The 21628-nt window shown below is 46.1% G+C and overlaps 1 protein-coding gene across 1 annotated transcript; it reads right to left on the bottom strand.

Annotated features, from left to right (window-relative positions):
• Positions 1-13982: 13982 nt before the first annotated feature.
• On the bottom strand, positions 13983-21052 carry CBLN4 (cerebellin 4 precursor). Its single transcript, XM_038159420.1, has 3 exons — positions 20209-21052; positions 18857-18973; positions 13983-16416 (listed from the first exon to the last, which is right to left on the bottom strand). Exons 1-3 carry the CDS (start codon positions 20473-20475, stop codon positions 16219-16221), a joined length of 582 nt encoding a protein of 193 aa, XP_038015348.1. The 5' UTR covers positions 20476-21052; the 3' UTR covers positions 13983-16218.
• Positions 21053-21628: the final 576 nt, after the last annotated feature.

Raw genomic sequence — 21628 nt, 5'->3', positions numbered from 1 at the left:
AGGGATGGGCTGGCACTGCTCCATGGAGCTCATTGCAGTTTCTGTCACTTCCAAGAGTTCCATCCATAAAAATACAGCAGCATTCCAGAAATCATGAAAAAACTGAGAGACATTTCTGGCCCTGCCTCCCAAAGCATTGCAGTCAGGGCAGCTCCAGCTCTAATTCCAGATTTCTGTGTTTAGGTGGTGATTTCCAGCTCTTGATGTGTTTATTTTCTGCATTAGCACTGCTGTGGCTCAGGAATTCTCTGCCTTGGAGAAATAACTATTTAAACCCCTTTAGAAAGGATTCCATTGGTTTTTTCCCAGCCATAAAACTCTGAAATTGGTAAAATCAGAAATGTAGGAGGATCTCCTGCAGCTTTGGCTGAGGTTGGTTCAGTCTGGTGCTGGAACCTCACTCCTGGGTCTGATGGGTGATGCTGGAACCCGAGGAAAGCCCAACACCTGAGCAGCACCTTGGGTCAGGATCCCAAATTCAGATCTTGCCCTCGAGGCCTGCAAACACAGCTCCATTTTTATCTGTACCTCCTTTGCTTTTTCCCCCCCTCATTTTTTATCTCCACCTTGAGCCACCTAAATAGCAGCAGAGATCATCTGATCAGTCATCACCTCAGGAATTAGCTGATAAAACTCCTTTTCTTTTCCTGTAGAGGAAGTGAGCTTCATTGTTATCTGTTTTGCTGTATTCTGTTGGTTTTTATCAATTTCCTACATAAATATTCATTTTTCCACCCAAACTTTACATTTTACTGTATCAGTGTTGCACAAGAAGTAACTTTATCCGTGTGTGTTGTTGCAGCTTTATTAATGACAGGAGATATTTATCTAAAAACACTCCAGCAACTGATTCATTCCCTCAGATTGAGGTGAAAAACTCACTTTTTTTTGTTGTGAATGAGGAATGGCCGTGCCCACTTTAAATCTCCCGTTGGGAACTGCAGCACAGAAGGGAGATAAGAGATAAGAGATAAGAGATGCTGAGCTTTTGTCACCCTGATTTTCTAAGACTTTGCTAAGCCTTCTGATGTTTTCATTCTTGTAACGAACTTTCTCACACACAGTTCTGTAAACAACTTATGTTTTGCATTCTTTCATGGAGGAGGAGAGAATTGATGGACTCTTGGTCTGTCCAGTGTCATTGGAGAGGTGGCACTGTCACCCTCCAATCCACTGTCACTTTTGGAAAACTATAAATGTTGGAGTCAGAAAATAAAGGTCTCTCTTTTTGTTCACCTGGAGAGCAGCAGTGTCCGTGTCGTCTTTTCGTGTCGTATTACGACAAGCTTTGATTCTCAGAGAACTCGTATGCAAAAGAACATTCCCAGTTCCCACCTGTGGTAACTGTATGTGGAACTGGGTGACAGAAAATATGCAAATTAGGTCTGCAATTACCTGATTGGGATGCACAAACGTGGGAATTTCTTCATCACTTTGGAAAAGCGACTCCAAACAAATTTTTTTGGACTGCAAAACTGAACTTCACAGAATCAGTCACTTCAATTATCTTGCTGAAACTTATAGAATCTTAATTCTATATTTCCATCTATATTCTCTGTATTTCCAATTATCTTAAACTCTAAAACTCTACATTTCCTTCTATTTTCTCTGTATTTTTAATTATCTTAAACTCTAAAACTCTATATTTCCTTCTATATCCTCTGTATTTCCAATTACCTTAAACTCTACATTTTCTTCTATATCCTCTGAATTTCCAATTACCTTAAACTCTACATTTCCTTCTATATTCTCTGTATTTTCATCCCCAGAAAGTTTCCAGCTGTGCTTTTAACAAACTTACGGGAAGAGGGTCGATTCACCCACATAATTCCGTTTTTTAACTCTGAAATCTGTGACCAGCAGAAGTCCTGAGCTGGTGCATCAAAAGCCTCTAAACCCACAGATGTTAAAGAAATCTCTGTTTGTGTTCCATTTTTGAGTGGGAATGAGGGGGCTCAGCCCTGCTTGGATCCCACCTGCTCAGGTTTCCTGGTGTGCAGGAGCATTTCTGTCCTTGCAGGGGTGGCAGTGGAGTTTCTGTGGGTGTTTCTGTGCCTCTCCCGCCTGAGCTGCAGCAAACACTCCTTTCTTTCCTCGTTCCAAAGGAAGGGATGTCTGTCTGCCAGCCCTTAATTCCTCGGCCAGCTACATTTGTGCAGCCTGGAATTATGAGTAAAAACCAGTTCAGGCTACTGAAAAATTTTCTTCTCTTTTTATTGAGCATTTTTGCCTTTTTTCAGGGTGTTTTAAAGTCTTGTGCAGCTCTGGGGCCAGTGGCTCCCCCCAGGGCCTCTGTGGCTGTCAGAGCTGTCCCCACAGTGGGAAGCTTCAGGAAATGTCACCTCACCTTAAAAATTGCTCACAACCCTCCCCAAACCCCGGCGAGTCCTGATTTTCTTCCTGCAAGCAGCTCTTGCTCTTTTTCCCCAGGGTTTGCTCCTCGTGCCATTTTCTACAATTGCCCAAAGCCATTTCCATGTTCACAATGCCAAATCAGAGCCCGGTGAGAAAAACACACATCCCTCCTCCTCCTCCTCTGCTTTCCCTCAGCCAGCTCCAATAAAAGGATTTTCTCCATCGTATTGTGGCAGAGGCAGTCTGTAATCACAGGAAATACACAATATTATCCTCACAGCACCCACAGGGAATGTAAAGTCCTTTTCCACACACTGATTCCAGAACGTTCCCCGCCAGGACACCTCCTGCTCCAGGAAGTTTCCCACTAAGGGATAAACTTCTGATTTGTTGAGCAGATTTTATTTTAAGATGGATGATTATGAAGCTGGGCAAGTTTATTATAATATCTAAAACTCTCTATTTGTCAATTTGCCCGCAAGAGGAAACAATAAAAGGAGTTTCTCTGTCAATTTTTATTATATCAAATATTTAATAGTGGTTTCTTGGGATCTGGAATGTAAAACAGGACTGTGGATCTTGGATCCAAGGCTTTGTTTTATCAGGCTACAACTGAAATCTGCAAATGTCAAAAATGGTTCTTAAACAACAGGAAAATTTGTGTACCAATTGCTGCACAGTGAGGAAGCTCACTAGCAGATAATTTTATAAAAATAAACCACTTTTGGTTGCAAAAGAAAAGAAGCCTAATCCCTCATGGAATGTAATAAACATCATGAAATGGATTGGTTTGCCAGTAAAGCAGCCTTTGGTGGGATGCTGCTTTATTTTCATCTTTGTGTTATGAATCTCTGTCTTTCAGCTCTGAAGAAAGATGATTTAATTCCCTCTCTCCCTCCTCCTCCTGCACACTCTCCCTTAGCACCACCCCAATCCCTCACATCCCATTAGAAGCTCATTTTGTTCACTTTATTTATAATTAACCAGAGATGCAGTCATGTGCTGCTGCTTTTGAAGGATATTCTCAGCTATTCTGGAGATTTTAAGCAGGGTGCGTTGAGGTTAATTACCTAATAATTTACAGTGTGGAACACCCTTGCAGGCACTTTGATCTCCCCTAATCGTGGCACTGAACAGAGTAAATAAGAGTCTGCTCACATTCCAGCACTGTGCCCATGGAAAAAGCCCTTTGTGGGATTGGTGGCGTCCTTTCTTTCTCCTTGGCTTCAGTGCCTGATGGGCAGGTGATGGTCCAGAGGAGTGGAGCCTCTCCATATTCATTTTATAACGATTTTCCTCTCTTAACACAATTCAGGTGTCAAATGCAGAGCGGCTGGCTTTTATTGCATTCTGGGATATCAGACACTGTGCTGTGGAGGCAGGAAATTCAAACAGGGTGTGATGTGAGGGAAAGGTGACTCTGGGGAGCTCAGGAGGAAGAGGAAGGGCAGGAAACCAAAACCATGAACTGAAACTCAGAGAAACTCCTGAGCAATGAGATCCTGCTCTTTCCCGGGGCTTTTCCTGCTCCAGAAACATCTCTTCCCGTGTCTCCAGGTGGCAAAAATCTGTGTGACTCCACTGAATTCCTAAAAATGGGCAGAACACTCCAAATGAGAGCAGAGAGGGTGAGTTGTGGGGACCTGGAGCTCTCAGCACGAGGGGGTTCTGTGGCCCCTGAGGCTGAAGCTCCTGCTCAGCCTGGGAGTGATTCCCAGTGCAGAGGGAACATTCCCAGCTCCCACTTTGTGATCCTGCTGCTGGCTTTCCTGTGATCCTGCTGCTGCTGGCTTTCCTGTGATCCTGCTGCTGGCTTTCCTGTGATCCTGCTGCTGCTGGCTTTCCTGTGATCCTGCTGCTGGTGGCTTTCTTGTAGTCCTGCTGCTGGCTTTCCTGTGATCCTGCTGCTGGCTTTCTTGTAGTCCTGCTGCTGGCTTTCCTGTGATCCTGCTGCTGGCTTTCCTGTGATCCTGCTGCTGGCTTTCCTGAGATCCTGCTGCTGGTGGCTTTTCTTGTGTCCTGCTGCTGGCTCTTCTTGTGGTCCTGCTGCTGGCTTTCTTGTGTCCTCCTGCTGCTGGTGGCTTTCTTGTGATCCTGCTGCTGGTGGCTTTCTTGTAGTCCTGCTGGTGGATTTTTTTTTGTGATCCTGCTGCTGGCTTTCTTGTGTCCTGCTGCTGGTGGCTTTCTTGTGTCCTGCTGGTGGCTTTCTTGTGTCCTGCTGCTGGCTTTTTAGTGCTGCCCAGCTGAGGATGCTCAGCTCAGCTCCCTGCAGGACAGCACAAAGCAAAGGGACTGGGACACAGCAAGGCAGAAATCCCCAAGGAAAGGGTTAAAGCTGTGCACTGCACCTGGCCTGCCTCACCTCCACCAAACCAGGCAGGAATTCAGGTTGCCATGATAATTTACTCTGCCAGATCTTCTGTTAATTTGGGGTTGTTTTTAGGTTGGAAGGGTCACGTGCAGCTTAACTGTGACTTTAACACAAAATTCTCTATTAGTTCAAGTGGTTTCCCTTAATTTTCCAGTCTTGAATTTTACTTTTGCACAGGACCAGTGCAAGGATTTTGTGTCTCAGCTTCTGCTCAGGAGGGAACTTCATTCAGGTGATCAGAAAGGGGCTTTGGGGTTTCTTTTTTCTGCTGCAATGTTGAGTAGCTGAGGAAGAAATTGGGATATTTTGGGGTGCTGCAAAGCTGCTCTCCCACCTCGTGGCACGCTTACAAATCTCTCCTGTTGGGAGTGAGCAGCATTAATTGCATTTAATAAATGTTAATGTTTTGAAGAAGGAGCCTCAGCAGCTTTCCAGCCTTCTGTGCTTGCTGCAAGGAGCAGGAGGAGCAGGAAGGGAGAGCCCCGGAGCTCAGGAGGTGGGAAGTGGATTTGTAGGGAATTCTCCAAGCCCAGCAGAAGGCTCACATATGCATCTGTATGCCAACCTTGAGATAAGAAACGCTGACTTAGAAATGCCATGGAATAGGAGAGACATTGCTGAGAGAGAAATGGAACTGGAAACAAGTTTGAAAGGATGGCCTTGCAAATCAAACTAGATGCTTTAGAGAAATAGAACTATGAAAGATGCATTGTAGTGGACCCATGAGGGATAATTTTAGATGATTGGCTTTAAGGCATTTAAATTTAAAATTTAAATATAAAATGTAAGGTGTGGCTAAAGCTGATAGACCAAGAAACACCTACAGTGTTTTGTAATTAGGAAATGGTTTTTGATTGTGATGGCATGAATTCTAACATCTGTGTTGTCTCACCCTTCTCATGAGACTGAAAATGGAATAAAAGTCTTTAAAACCCCTCTCAGTTGCCCCATCTCTGGGTCAGAAAGGGTTTAATCCCTCACAGGGGACACCAGCCTGAGTGCACAGAGAGGATGAAAAGATCAGCCCTGGACACTTCCTGCTGCACATGCCCAAATGCTTCACCTCCCTTTTTTCTTCTCCTCCTTGCAGTTCTGAATCCATTCAGAAATTTCCCATTAAAGCTTTCTCAAAAGTTTCACTCCCAGATGAAGCAGCCATTCTTCCTCCAGCTGGATTCCAGCTGAATAATTTGAAAAAAAAACTTGGGGCCTTTCAATTTCTCACAGAGGAAAATGGGAGTTATTTGGGGAATAGATTCCCCTCACCGCTACCATTGTCCAACATTTCTTAAATTCTTTTAAAGAAAGTTAACAAAGTGGAAAAGCGAGAGTGTAAAGACATTTTTTCTCATTTCTGCCTTCTTTTATTGCAGAAAAACTTTGGTGGAAAGCAAAAAAAAGGGATGAGGAACTTGGACTGGCTCTGAAGGTATTCTTACTTGTTAATATTTTTGAATATTCTCAATTAAAACTCTTCGCAGATTGTAGAAAGACAGGTTTGGAGGGGTTTGAAACTTTCTTGCTTTCGAGCTTTTCCTCCAACATTTTCAAGGGAAAGACCCAGAAAAGTGAGGCCAGGAGGAGCCCTGAGTTGTTTAATGGGATTTGACTGAAATCAACATCAAACAGCAAAAATCACCCAGAATTTTTATAGGCTGGCTGGCCAGTGATAAAACCTTTGGTGTAATATATAGAAAAGCTTTCACTCTTAAGGGTCAAAACCTCCTCATTCCTGAGGATTCATTTTAGCCGAAGTTGTGGAACAAAGGGTGATTTATTGAGAAGAGATCTTAACAAAGCAGCAGTCACTTCATCTTTGAGATGCTGCTCTAGCATCCAGTGTGGAACTGGGCAATCTTTATATTTAAAGGGAAATCAATATCATTGATTGCACACAATAAAAGCTGCTCCATATGAAACTGTTACAAAATCTGGCTTTGGAAAAAAACCCAGAGTTTTTAAATCAAACTGATGGAAATCAGGGGGAGTTTCTTACAGGCAGACACGATGATGCAAATGCACAATGAGCAGCAGGAATTACACATGTGATCAGAATAAACATGCCGGGAGTTTGGGAAAGCTCCTTTTATCCGTGTTTCTTTCTGATGCAAACACCCCCTGCAGCACGGCAGTTTGCTGGGGGCTTTTATTTCAGTGTAACATTTTCGTGGATCTTTTTCTCCCCTTCTTCCACAAGATGCTCACGGCAGTCAATCAAATCAGTGCCAAAATCCTAATCCTGTTGGAACCCAGGACATCCCTCTGGGTGCCCTGGATGGCCAGAGCCGCTGGCAGGGGGCTCTGAGACCCTGGCATGCAGCCAAAGACACACGTGGGGTTTGGATCTTAGCCCGTGGAGCAAATTACCCACTCTGTATGGAGAATTACAAGCCACACGAGTTTAGGTGTTGTAGTAGAAGTAGTCACGCAGTGAAGGGTAGGATTTCTGAGTGCTGTACAGGGGGGTTTTAAGCCTTGTACGCAGGGGTCCAAGTTTTGTCCATGGGGGTCAGGGGTTCTAAGATGGAGGGATTTGGGTGTGCCCTGTCCTCCTTCTTTCTCCTTCCCAGCCTCCATGTCTTTGGTGATGTTGGCACTCACAGATTGGTTTAGAGTAGAAAGTCACCATTCAATATAGATGATGGGCATTGGGGAAAAGTACAAACATGTAACAGATAATGTGTGATATAAAAGATGGCACCAGCCCCTGGGAGGGCAGAGTGCCTTTGTCTGACCTGCTGAACGGGCCACAGCAGTTCAGGAGAAGAATCTTTTAGATAACCAACAATAAACAACCTAAAGAACAGACAACAGAAGACTACTGAGTCTTTCTTCGAAGGCACGGGTTGGAGGAGGGACTTTTCCATCTTTCAGAGTCACCCCAATGCGGGGGTGAGACCCCACATCTGGCGTCCCCTGGGTGGGCTGGAGACTCAGCCATAATCCCAGCCCAAGAGCCAGTTCAGGAGCATTCTGGAAGGCACAGCCCTCAGATTTAGCTCTGTGTCTTCCAGCATCCCTCCCACCCCACGCCTTTCCCAGGGGAAGGGAGTTCAGCTGTGCCAGGATTGCTGCAGGGATGCTTTTCCGTTTTAGCAGCACCATTCCACCATTCCGTTGCATTTCTGGTTTAATAGTTTGATCAGTCTTATATAAAGCCACGTTGGGAAATTAAACTGGCATCCAGATCACCCATGGAAATGCACAGTGCTATGTTTAAAGGCCCAGAATAAAGTAAATTATGACTTAGGCTGCCACAACCCAAAATTTTCTATGCAAACAGCTGCTCCTAAATTTCTATAAGGAGGTTTTTTGTTAAAGCCACACAGCTCCTCAGAAGTAAAAACAACCTGTCTGTCAGAGATACTTCAATTATCTTTATTTTACACTGTTTTCTTCTGGAAATAATAGTAAAGAAGGTGCTCAGGATGCTTTTATCTGAAGCAATAAACCTCTAGGATGTTCAAGTGTAATTAATTGCATTGCTTCAAAGTAAGGGCTTCCAGCAGAATATACAAGCCTTGACATTTTTGTTATGCCTTAACTCGATTAGGCTTATGGCAGAATTAAGCAGCAGGATTATATTTTCATTCCATTCTTAAATTCTCATTAAAACTAAAATAAGGGAAGCCTCCAACAAAAGCTACACTTGAGTAAAAAGTGATGACACATTCCAAGACTGAGGGGTGTGAGGGTTGAGATCATCGTGCCATAAATGCATTTCTTTCACGTTTGTCAGCTGTTAATTGACGTTTTAAAAAAGGCATTTAAAATGCTCCAGAAGCGAGGCAGGGTTTGCAATGAGATACCAGCACAGCCTTTTGCCCAGCACAGTTAAACCAGCTGCATTTGCTGGGGGTTAAAAGCAATTAAATGTCCTAGGCACGGGCTGGTCCCAGCCCTGCAGGATCCCAGGGGGGTTTTAAGGAGTTTCACCCCAAAACCTCCTCTGGGGCTCAGGGAGGATGGGACAGCCCCACAGGAGGGTCCTGCAGCACAACCCAGGCCAGGGGCTGCCCTGCCAGATGTTGCTGCTTCATCAAACACAAGAAACTGGGTGATTTTAACCCAAACTGGGAGATTTTAACCCAAACTGGGTGATTTTAACCCAAATGGAAACAGGGAACTGAATCCTAAAGACCCGATCTGTGGTGAGGGTGAAAACAGGGCGAGGACAGGAGGGAGTTCAGCATTTAACTGAACAAATGGCTCAGATTTCCAGACTCCCTGGCTGGTATTTTTCAGTAGAATTTTTTATTTGAAGATTGTTTTTTATTTTTCAGAGGCTGAAGATCCTGGGCAATCTGGATTCCACCAGAGGCTCCTGGAGAAACAACCCCGAGCTGCTCCTGAGACAGGCTTTTAGTGGCTTGCCCTGAAATGTTATTTTCCTACTTTTATTCTTCTGTTTGGCCTGTTTTGATCCGGGCTGCAGGCAGAGGATGATCCAACGCTGGGGTTTCTGTTATTCCTGCCAATATTGCTCCTCACAGCGCCCCAGCACTGACTTTTCCTGTCACACGTGGTCTCCCTGTGCCCACAGCCCTCACAGTGCTTCCAGTCCCTCTCAAATGAGAGGAGATCTCTCCCCATGAATCAGTGGAGTCATTCCTAAGCTGCCTTTACTCAGTTCTTACTCCAGACATGAGGGAGTAGCCCTGAACCCAAACCCTCTTTTTTCTGCTGCTCTTTATCCCCACTCCTGACCCAGGGAGGGGATCTGGAGGACTGGGGCTCTAGGAAATAGAGCAGATTTTTTACTAAGTAAAAGTAAATGTTTATAATATTTATTTATTTATTTTGCTTATCTATTTATTATCTATTATTTATCTGTTTATTTATTTTGTTTTTTTCTGTTTATTATCTATGATTTATCTGTTTTTTAATTTTGTTTATCTATTTATTTCAGGCTGAATTATCTGTGCCTGCACTTGGCATCCAGAGAGCCCCGGCAGGAGGCAGTGAGAGGAATTTTAGGAAAGTTCAGTGGTGATTTGGCATAACTTTGCTCATCAGCATTAATTTTGCCCCCTGCTTTGGTTGGAGAACGGACAATTACCAATGGATTTCCTTGCATCAAGGGTTTGCCAGGTTGTGCTCCCATTAGAAGATATTTCTCTCTTCAGCTTTCAGGCTGTTCATTTCATTTCTGTTGTCTATAGCTCTGCAAAGCTGTAAATGGAAAATCCCAGAGTGGTTTGGGTTGGAAGGGAGCTTAAAGATCATCTCCTTCCACCCCTGCCTCCTTCCACCATCCCAGGCTGCTCCAAAGCCCCTCCAGCCCAGCCCTGGGCACTGCCAGGGTGTGTTCAAAATGCAGCAAGACGCCAGGAATGGCCACATTGCCACGCTGGTTCCAGTGGCATTTGGGTTGTCACCAGTTTCTGTCTCACACCAAAATTCAGTCAGTCTTTATTCAGCTTCAGAACGTGCTAAATCGTTCGGATATTTTAAAACTCTTCTTCCTTGAGGCTTCTGAGTGAAATCGTTCACTTATTTAATAAAGCAGCCAGGATTTACTACACCAGTGCTGGTAAGCACTTTTTACTCTCCTCAAGATAGATTGGAGTTGACTGTAGACCTTTTTTTTTTTTTTTTTTTTTTTTTGCTACAGCTGCACAAGTTTACAAGTCACAATTGAATTACCAACCTGAGGAAAAGAAAGATTATTCCTGTGGGTGCAGTGCAGGTTGCAGACTTGTTTTCTTTTAAAGAAGGGTTTAAAGAATTAGCAATAAATGCTATCAGCTGCAGCTAGAAAATGATGCTGACTTATTACTTTGTGGGGACCCTCCTGGGCATGATGAAAAGCAAATTCCTTAGCTGAGCTTTCCAGGAAAAAAAAAACCAATAATGCCCTTTTGAGCACCTTAAACTCAGATTTACTACAGAGGGAAAAACTCAGCTTATAGGCACCCCTGGCTTGGCCCTGAAGTCCCACAACCTGCAGTGCTTAAAGAGTTATTGATTGATTGTTTAAACAAGATATTGTTTAATATATTGTTTAAAATAGTGTTTAAATATTCTTTAAATATTATTTAAATATTTTAAATATTGTTTAATATATTGTTTAAATATTTTAAAATATTGTTTGATATATTGTTTAAATATTTTAAAATATTGTTTGATATATTGTTTAAATATTGTTTAATATATTTAAATATTGTTTAATATATTGCTTAAATATTGTTTAAATATTATTTAAATATTTTTAAAATATTGTTTAAATATTGTTTAAATATTGTTTGATATATTGTTTAAGTACTGTTTAAACACTGTTCCTGTTGTGATTTCTGCAATGTCCTTGCAGCGAGTTTTGCAGGTGCTGTTGCACATCAGGCTTTGCTCTTTTTTTCCTGCCCCCAAAAAATAATTAAATATTGTGAGCCATCCCTTTTTTTTCTCTCCACAAAATGCGTTTGCTGCGTTTTGTCCTGCTCTGCTGAGCAGCCTTTCACTGCAAACCCTCAGATCAGTGACATTTCTGCTCCGGGGTGAGTTGCTGACAATCACCAGGGTTTAGGGGTGCTCACAGTTGCTCTCTCAGCCGCTGTCATTACTCATTTGTCTGAGCCTGACTGACACCTGCAAGCACAAAAAGCCTCTTCCACCAGAGGGATGTGCAGGATATTCAATCCAGCTCCTGAACACCCAGGGTTTGCAGCCCGGTCAGGCTGTGAACCCAGCACGGTCCCTGCTGCTGGCCCTGGTGTGCCATCAGAGCTGCAAACCCTCCGAGAGCTCAGAAAAGGTTCAGGGAAAGAATTCCTGTACAAAGAGGAGCTGACAGCTGGATCCTGGCCACGGAATCAGTGTTTGCAGCAGAACAAACCCCGACTATCTCACTTAACCACTCCTGAATTCAAGGCAACAGAGATAGATGGGCTTGGAGTTCTCTCCTCCAGGAGCCTCTGTTATTTTGGTAGAAATCCATTTAAGCGCTCCCCAAGAAGTAAAACACTCAGTGCTGCTGGGGAATTCATTTCTCACACAGCCCTGATGCTCCTCAGCATTCCTGGGCTTTAGGTATTCATTCTTCAAATGTTTCCATTATTTGGCTTTCTAGAAATGAGCCAGAGTTTATTTCCCTCCAAGAGATGAGGGACGAGGTGTCCTCAAAGAGATCTGTAGCTCGTGTTATCTCCTGCTCTGCCTCTAAATTTGGGCTGCTCTGAGCACTTCCACCCTGACTCTGATTCCTGCAGCTGCTCCCTGGAATTATTTCCTTTTTCCTGGTGTTGAAGTTCTCTTCAGTGTCTTCCTTCAGTGCCCAGGGAGATTTATTAATGAAAATTATTAAAAAAAAAAAAAGGTCAAAAATTGCCCAAATTTCAGTGTTGGGTAACTGAGCCGAGTTGGAGAATTTGTACAAATAACTGCTGAGTGTTTATCAATGTTGATTTAAAATATTTGTGCTTGTCTAAAAATCCACGGGAAGGGAAGGGAAGGGAAGGGAAGGGAAGGGAAGGGAAGGGAAGGGAAGGGAAGGGAAGGGAAGGGAAGGGAAGGGAAGGGAAGGGAAGGGAAGGGAAGGGAAGGGAAGGGAAGGGGTATAGAGCTCCTTGCATTTATTTCTCAGTTCTAAAACCTTGTAAAAATATTCCGTGTGCAGGTGTGTTCCTCTATGGCTTAAACAAAGAGTTGGCAGCTAATTGGGAAATCCTTCAGGCATCTCAAACCCTTCCACTGCATTCACCTTTCTAGGAATGGGATGTAAATAAAGTATGGAAGGGGAAAATAAAGCAGAATTCCATTTACTCCAGAACCATCCTTTGTATTTTTTTAAATGTTCTTTCTCAGAAAAAGAATTGATCCAGCAAACTGAACAGGACCAGGATTGGATGTGCTGGCACCTGGGAATCATTTCCCAAACCCTGTCCCCGTTTTCTCAGTTGGTTGCAGCACTTGCTGAGCCATAAAAAGGCCAAAGTGATTGAATGAACTCTTATAAAATGTTCAGACTGCTGGAAAATGATGTAACATAAACCACACATAAAGCCTCATTAAAAAAAAAAAAAAAAGGGAATATGTTTTCCTTCTCTGTGTTTCGCAGTTGGTTTTTCCTTTTTATTTAGTGACAAAAGGGCCTGTGAAAATTTCAAAGCTACATCGGTCGCTTTTCAAAAATACTTTTGCCACCAAGTTCTTTTGAGCAGGATTTTTTAGGCTCTGCAGATTTTTGGCTTGTGCAGCCCAAATTGCTCCCAGCACAGAGGATCCAACGGACAGAGCAGGTTTCTGCACTGGAGGGACAGAGGAGAGCAGGGAGAGCTGGCTCGATCAACAGCATTTACATCACTGAGGAGTGAAAGAAAGGAAAAAACAGAGGGGTTTTTCCCTCAGTTTCGCAAAAAAAATACAGATAAAATATGAATAAACCAGATTAAAAAGTAACAATTCTGGTCTCGTTCCTAAAGAAATCACTGATAATAAAATAAATCTCTGATTCTCAGAAAGTCACTTCTTTCTTTTGTCCTTACCACGCGTGGCTAAAACGTTTTCTGGCACAACCAGCCTTTGTAAGGTACAAAGCTCCTGCAAAGTGGGTGAAGGATGTGGGAGTGAATCCTCACCTCGTGCAGCAGGGCAGGATTGTGCCCTCCCCAAAATCAGAGGCTGCTGGGACTGCAGAGATCAGAAAGTCAGCATGAACCTTCCCAGAGCAGCCCAACGCAGGCTGAAGTTCTTGGAAACCACTCACCCTCCCATCATAAATACCCTCCAAAAGTGACGTGTCCCCTCAAGAGGAAAATGCTGTGGCAGGACGTGGGAAGGCAGAAGGAAAAGGAATTTTATTTTCCAGCCTGGCTCATCCTCTCTCTTCTGGGAGCAGCTCCTGCTGGCACAGCTGAGGTGGGACAGCACAATAAAAATGAGGGCAAGCTCTGGTAGCTCAAGTTGTGTGTAAACCCCACAGCTGTTCTTATTTAAATGTTTAAGTGTGACCTGCCTGGCCCCAGAGGCCACCTCTGTGTGATCACGGCAGCTCCACTTAAACCTTTCCTTTAACCAGCAAAAGAATGAATTGGCAATTCTGGTTTGAGAAGCTTTTCCACCAAAATGAATCCCCTCGGTGAATAACCCCCCAGCTCAAGCTCAAGTTTCAATAAGCATTAACGACTCTGGAGAAATCAGAAATGTTTTGCTGAGGGGCAATCAGAGCAATATTGAGACAGCTCAGGATTACTGCTGGGTGTTGAGGCAGCCTTTGGAGCTCACAAATAAAAGAAGTTAAATACATTTGATCGTTCAGAAATTATACTGACACCTTTAATGCCATTTTTCTTCTGTCTCAGTAGCAACATTTCTTTCACATTACAGATATATCCGTGGGCAGGGGGAGATGGCAGATTTGACCAGTTTTATACAAAATACCAATGCTCCCATCTGAAATAAACTCTTAGGACAAGTAACCTCTTTATAACATCATGCAAACTATGATCTGCAATTCCAGGTGGTTTAGATATACATACATTTATATACACACACTTGGGGGTACAGCAGAAACACATTTTGATTGGTCATCACAACTTTTGGAGATTTTTTTTCAGCAGTGTGAACCATTCACCTTCTTGCCAGTTCCTTCCACTTCTTGCCCAGCTGCAGTGGTCAGTACAGCCACAAAATCATGTGTAAAAAAATCACCTCCTCCCTGGCTTAGGGCAGTGCAAAGTACCCACCAATCCTCCAGAAACAGCCCAAAATCTCCTCTGTGGTGGGTGAAAAAATCAGGAATTTAGGCACAAAGCTGTGCCACCAACTCCCTGGTGTCTTCAGGGGGAGCACCAAGCAGCCAAGGATCAGATTGTTAATCAGTGAAATACCAACAGGACACACTGCACTCAGCCAGCAAGGGAAGGATTGGAAACAGACCCCAAAAGCAGCAAATCCCAGCCCAAAGTGGCTCTCAGGGGAGCTCCCAGCTTGCTGCAGATGCTCCCACCCACACACATTTTCAAGTACACAGACACTTTTGATTTAGAACCACATCCTTCATGATATGCAAGGCACAAGGATCCATCAATCCGGTGCATTTGGGGCACGAGGGATGAAGGTTTCATTAGCAGCTCATGTGAAAATCGTTTTATTGAATATTGAATATTAAATATTGAATATATCAATCTGATGGCACTGGAGTTTGATGCTGATGGTGGAACCTAAAGCAGAGGAATCAATGTGATTCTCAACACCAACTTCAGTGAGGCCAGGATTTCTGCCTAAATTCTGGTTTTAATTTAAATGCATAGGTTATTTCTAGATCACTCTGATTGCTAGCTAACTCATGGCAGCTTTTCTGCCTCCTGGGATATTTTCTGTGAATCCCAAAAGCTTCCATTTTGCATATAATAATTATATCCAATAAAAAAATAGTATGAAGCGACTCCCAAAATCCAAAGGTCGAAAATTCAGCTGACATATGTTAATCTTTATTATGGAACAATGTGATAATAAATAAGTTTATGAATTCACATGACCCGTACAAAAACCTGGGAAGCTTTTGTACCAAGTTAGGTACCTGTTATTTGCCTTTCATAGTTGTTAAACAAATAATCTAAAATTTTATACACCTGTGGAGTTAAGGCAAAACCAGATAAGACCTTTAACACAACAGAAGGGCTGGAAAATACACAGAAATACAAACGAGGGGGATCTCATCTCCAGCTGGCAAAGTGGTTGTGTCTAAGGAAGGAATCCCTCAGGAGCTGAATAAAGCAGCAATTATCAATCAAGTTAATTAAAATTGAAGAACAAGTGTGAGGCGTCCTGCAGGGCAAAGCTGTTCAGCAGAGCTGTGCCTGCATGCCCACCTTTAACCCTGAATGGTTAGAATCTGCTTTTCCTTTTAGGAATCAGCACGTGGAAAAGAGGAACCCCTTCCATATCCAACCAAAACCCACCCATCACCCCTCAGGTTCACAGAGAATGGACTCGGTTGGGACTGAGCTGAAATATTTGGGTGAACCATCCGACACAACACACAGAGGAGAGCTGCAGCCAGCCCCTCAGCAACAGGAATGAGCTCTCTAAGACAGTGGGGTGGATGATGGCAGTGCAGCCCAGGACAGAAACACGACCAGTACATCAACACACAGCTCTTTGGCAGCAACACACTGACTCTTGCTTGAAGTCTGAACTCAAACTCTCCTACATGAAAGACTCGGTGCCAGTCTTTTCACAGTTAAAGAAAATCCACCTCTTCCCCGAATCCAGGAAGGGAAATTGGAATAAATCTTGCAGGCAGCTTTAGGCTGAACCTTAAGCGTTGATATTTATTGTCTGCTTTAGTCTCAGGCCAAAGATATCGTACTTGGACACACAAAACTCTGTGGAACTTCTGAGTAGTTCAGATGGGGCCAGAATCCATGGAGAGAATCCAAAACCACCCATGAGAAAGCAACAAAGAACCATCACTCCATGATGACAAAACGATCTCCACGGAACAGAGGCGAGGATGAGTCCACACCTGGATGAACGTCACGGGAAAGTCGACTTTACAGGGGGAAGACCAGGAAGCCAGAGAATGTCGAGTACTGCCACCCACCAACCAGATTTCCTTTCTCCAGCTTCAGGTAAACCTTGTCCTCCTTGTCCAGGAACAGCAGGACCCCGTTGGTGGCGGCTTCACGGGTGACGTCCTTGTCCCCGGCGAAAGCAGAGATCACTGGCTTCCCATTCAGCATCAAATTCACCTGCAAGAGAGCCCCCGAGAAGCTCTAATTAACTGCAAAAGATGAAGGACTGCCCCTGAATATTAACCACAGCGCAAGGGACCGATCTTCACTGCTTTTTGGGTTGTTTGAAACTAATAATGACTTTTATTTGGCACAAGAACGTGTTTGTTTGTGAGCTGGACCTGCAGCTGAGTGAGGCATCACTTCAGTTGGTACAACTTTGCCTGTCTCAAGGGTTATTTAGTCACACAGGAAAAAAGAAATATATATTTTCAAGAAATCTGGGCACCCAGAGATGCTACACGAGGTGCCAGAAGCACCACAGTGGGCAGGGAGCTCACACTTCACTGGGAACAAATTGTGTGTCCCAATCAATACTGATGGCAGCGAAGTTCTGAAGTTTAGAACAGATTTTTAGCTTTATAAACTGGCTCCATTTTTTTCTGTAAAACACTTCTGAAGCCAGCACAGCCTCTGCTCTGAAAGCAGCATCTCTAAATAAAGATGGGCAGGACCTGGGGGAATGGGCAGATCCAGGCATTTTTCATTTCCCCCATGGCAAGCTCTCAGCTTTGCTGGTTTTCCTCTCCAAGCAGCTCTACTGCAGTCGCGGGGGGTGAATTATGGGATGCTCACCCCCATCCCCTGTGCTGGCCTTGCATATGGTCCCATTAATTTTAATGGGAGTCACCACAGAATAAATTAGTGCTCAGCAGCAGTCAGGGCAGCAGGGGCTGGTATTTATTTGGGATTCACCTGTCTGGGAAATCCACTTTATCAGGTGTCTCCAGGGAACCAGCGGCTGTTTAATGATATTTAATGGCTCTAACAGATGTTGTGGGGGCAGAGCAACATCCCTCGTGTGGGGAGCCTGAGGTGATTGAGTGGGGCTGGATGTGGCTGAGGCTCACACCAGTTTGATCCACTGCAATGGTTTCTGGCTCTCCTCCCCATTTTACCTCCCAGGAAAAGGGCATCAGGGCTTTACTCACTGCTTGGCTTTGATTTCTCACTCTTTCTGTTCCATCAGGTTCCCCTGGAATCATCTGACAGGATTTTAATCCCACCAGAAGGCACACGACAGGTTTGCAGGGGATGGTCTCACCCTGACTACCCCAAAACCCATCCATCACTTCAGAACCTCTCACCCATGAAAGATTTCAGGCCATGAGCCCCAGGCTGGAACATTCCCTGCCACGAGCCCCAGGTTTGAGCTCCTGGTTTGTGAAATTCCAGAGTCTGAGCTGGACTCCCAGAAGCCAAGGCTTGGCATCTTTCTTGGCAATGGGCATTTTAAATCTACTGAAGTGGCTGACATACAGTTATTCAACTTTCAGCATGCCAGGGAGTGAAAAGAACACTTTTTGAGCACATTAAACAAATTATAAGCTCATTATAGAGAGTTTTGTGAGGTCAGTGTCTCATTTAAGGCTTTGTCATTGACCTGATTGCAATTGGGATTTTCCACTGCACACTGGAGGGGGATTTCCCCGAGATGGGGTTGTGGCTGTCACCAGCTCTCTGCCATCTCCTCTTCCCCCAGGAGCTTCACCAGCAGCCCAGAGCAGGCACAGAGAGCTGCCTGACCCCTGCTGCTGCAGGAATCCAGCTCAGCTCAGCCTGGCAGACCTCAGACCGCATCCAGGAGCAGCAGAGAGCAGGGGACAGCTCGGACACTTCCAGGGACCTGGAGCTCTCGTGGGTGGAGACCAGGGAAGCCACAGAGGTTCCCCCAGCCCTGGAAGCCAGGAGGTGTCACAGCAACTGCGTGACCTGGCAGGGAGATGAAGGAATTACTTCAAGGAATTTGCTGTTGGCTCAGCAAGGGGATGTTCAGGAATTTGAAGGCTTTTCCCTCTTGTGTTTAATCAGGCAGCTCTGCTGCTATTCAGCTACAGAAGGAAGTGCAGAATTACCCCTTTTCTCTAATACATCACACACCTTTTATACGTTGTGTGATGAAAAAAAGGAGTTTAAATTGCTGTAAAGGTTCCCTAGAAGACACAGCTATAGGGACATAACCAGCCTTGGTCCTCAGCACACTGGGGGCATAACCAGGGCACAAATTGTTCCAAAACCACTCAAATCTGGTACCCAGACTTGCTGTGCTCCACACAGGGAGTCTAACATGGAGCCAAACGACTCTCCAACAGCATTTCGGGGAAATCCAGAGCTCTCTTTTATTCCTGGATCATTCATTCTGTGGAATGATTTATGTCACCCAGATATTTATGGCATGGAAGTGAAGTTGTGGTGATTTATCTGAGGTGAGGATCCTGCCTTATTTCTGTTCATTTTAAATTAATGGACTCTGCTGCCAAGAAGTGAACACCACAGGTTGCTGTAAACGAAGCCGTTTTTCCTTAAAATCATGTTAAATGCTCCCGTGCTCAGTCAATATTCCATCCTAAATAAACCATTTAAATAAAGATTTTTACAATCACGCTCATCAACATACCTGAATTGTTTGACTCTGGTAGACTTTAATGACGTGAAAATTGAAACTGTAAATTCCTTTCCGTGGTGATACAAAGACAGACTCCAACGTGAAAAAATTGCCCACATTTACAAGGATCTACAAACAGAAAAATACAGCGTGGGGATTCGTACAGGCAGTGAGGGCTAAAGAAAAATACAGATTATTTACTTTGGAAACCATTTGCCCATGGAAAATTTAATTTACATCTGCGCTGGTTTATTCACTTTCGCTCGATTACTTTGGGATAACTCATTAAATGGGTAGTCAGTTGTATTTATAGGACAACTTTACTACCAATAAACTAAGATGGGAATTACTTCTTTCTTTGCTACTACACCATCCCCTCAAGTCCTTTCTTCCACACGTGTTTTAGAGGCGTTTTTGTTCATCGTTCCCCAAAATGACATTAAAACACCAATTCTGGGAGTGGCACATGGCTTTTGGCTGAAGACCAGTGGCCAGGGCAGCGCTGCCTTCCCAGGGAAGCAGGTGTGAGCAAGGACTGCCGGAAGAACAGGAGCCAAACCCAGCTGTCAGCCAGGCTGAGCTGCTGGAGCACCCGGCACAGCCAGCAGAGCCTGCCTGGAGCCTTCAGCTCTTTGTACCAGCACTGCGAATAATCGGGTTTAATTAAACAGAGAGGAGTGGCAGAGGGGGATGTACGAGATGAGTGCATCACCCATGTGCTATATATCCTCTCTAAGGGCTGCACTTTGCTCTCTCACCACCCAGTCCTTCATTTTTAATTGCTGTTTCCAGGCTCCTGTGTGCCAGGCAGAGCCCTCGGAAGCCTCCAGGACTGCCGGCGGGGTTTTGGGGTGATTTGCAGTGCCAGCGCTGAGCTGTGGGGCACATCTGGCTCCAGCTGCCCCCACAATTGACTGCTCAGCACCGTAGGGTGTAGGGACGAGAAGAGCCATCAGTGTCGATGACTTCGGGAGCTGGGATTGAAGCGTGTCTTGGGATCTGCCCGGTAATATCGGCGCTGGGCTGAGCGCAGTGGACCGCCAATTGTGCCGGCAAAGTTAAAGGGCTTTCCCTTACGATTCTCTCTCCTTCCTCCCTCAAAAGCTGCCCAGACCATCCAAACCCTGCCCAGGCTGCACCGAGCTCCCCCTGTCCCCAACCCCTCGCGGCGATGTCACCGCGCCGGTGCCACCGAGCGCAGCCGGGCTCGCTGCCCGCTCCTCCCGCGGCCGCAGGTGCGGAGGGGCCGGGGCCGCACCCGGGGGGCACCCGGGGAAGCTGTGCAGCCCCAGGCTCCTCTCGCCGAGCCCTGCCCCTCTCCCCGGGCGGGATGCGGGGCACCTGTTGCCGCGGGGGATGCTCACCTGGTCGAAGTAGATGATGCGCGTCTTGTTGCTCATCTCGGAGGGCTCGTGGTTGGTGCTCCGCACGGCCGAGAAAGCCACCTTGGAGTTGGCCGCCCGCACGGAGATGCCCAGCGGCGAGGAGGACGAGCCCTTGGCGTCGGGGGCCGGGTTGGAGTCGCACACCACCAGGCACTTGCCCTCCAGCACGATGGGCTCGGTGTCGTTCTGCGCGGCGGCGACGCGGCCGCCCAGCGCCAGGGCCAGCAGCAGCAGCCGCCAGCCCATGGTGCGCACCCGCGGCCGCTCCGCGCCCCGCTCCGGCCACCGCCGCCTCTTCCCTCCTCTCCTCCTCCCGCCGCCACCGCTTTATGCCGTCCTTTTCTTTATTTCTTTCTTTTTTTTTTTTTTTTTTTTTTTTTATTCTCTTCCTCCCCTCTTTCTTTCTTTCTTTCTCTCTCTCCGCAGCTCCTCCGGCGAGCTCTTTAAAGCGCGCCGCCAAAAGCTGCCCAGAGAAACGCGCTGTGCCCAGAACGCCCTTTGCTCCCCGCTCTCCACATCAGAAAAGAGCGTGGGGAAGGGAGCTGGGGGGAAGAAAAGCCCTCAGGTGAATTATTGCTCAGAGAGAGACGCGGGAAGCGGCGCAGCGAGAAACCCATCTGGCGCTGCCATGCCTGCCGCAGATCCGGGATGCTCGGAGCGGAGAGCGGGAGCTTCCCAAAGCTGCCAGATGCTGCTCTGACAGCAGCGGCAGAGCTGCACACTCCCCTTCTCTCTCTCTCTCTTTCCCCCCTCTCCCCTCCTCCGCAGCGCTGAGGTCACAGCAAACCTGCCCAGCTCTCACCGAGCGGAGCCCAGCGAGGTTTCAGCCCCAGAAAAGCTGCCCTGGGAATCGCCCCCTACCCTCACACGCTCCTGTCCTCCCCGGCAACTTCTGCACAGCCCGAGGGAAAGCGCCAGAGCATCGCAGCACCCCCGATTTTCAGGAGGAGGAGGAGGAGGAGGAGGGTGGGACAGAGCCGCAGCCTCCCTGCAAGGCAGCACCTGAACCTGCCCGGGGCCCCCGGGGCACGGAGCTGCTGGCAGATGTTTGCAGCTGGGACTGGGGCAGGAGACCCGGGCTGAGCTTTCCTCAGATCACACCCGAGATCAGCAGCAGGGCTGTCCTGCCTGCTCTGTGGGGCTAACGGGGCCAGTGTCACCTGGATCACACCCAGGGTCAGCAGCAGGGCTGTCCTGCCTGCTCTGTGGGGTTGAGGGGCCAGTGTCACCTGGATCACACCCGAGATCAGCAGCAGGGCTGTCCTGCCTGCTCTGTGGGGTTGAGGGGCCAGTGTCACCTGGATCACACCTGAGATCAGCAGCAGGGCTGTCCTGCCTGCTCTGTGGGGCTAACGGGCCAGTGCCACCTGAGGGTGCTGCCACCTGCTCCGGGTGGGAT

Source organism: Motacilla alba, chromosome 20, assembly GCF_015832195.1.
Source record: "Motacilla alba alba isolate MOTALB_02 chromosome 20, Motacilla_alba_V1.0_pri, whole genome shotgun sequence".
NCBI classification, from domain to species: Eukaryota; Metazoa; Chordata; class Aves; order Passeriformes; family Motacillidae; genus Motacilla; species Motacilla alba.
This window is presented reverse-complemented; position numbering and strand designations above follow the sequence as displayed.

What these genes read in the sequence shown, in the direction of transcription:
- CBLN4 (XM_038159420.1), bottom strand. Translation starts at nt 20,475, where the DNA reads ATGGGCTGGCGGCTGCTGCTGCTGGCCCTGGCGCTGGGCGGCCGCGTC. An exon ending in GCATCATCTACTTCGACCAG is followed by an intron (nt 18,974 to 20,208) that starts GTGAGCATCCCC and finishes TTCTGTTTGTAG; the next exon opens with ATCCTTGTAAATGTGGGCAA. An exon ending in ACCAGAGTCAAACAATTCAG is followed by an intron (nt 16,417 to 18,856) that starts GTATGTTGATGA and finishes GCTCTCTTGCAG; the next exon opens with GTGAATTTGATGCTGAATGG.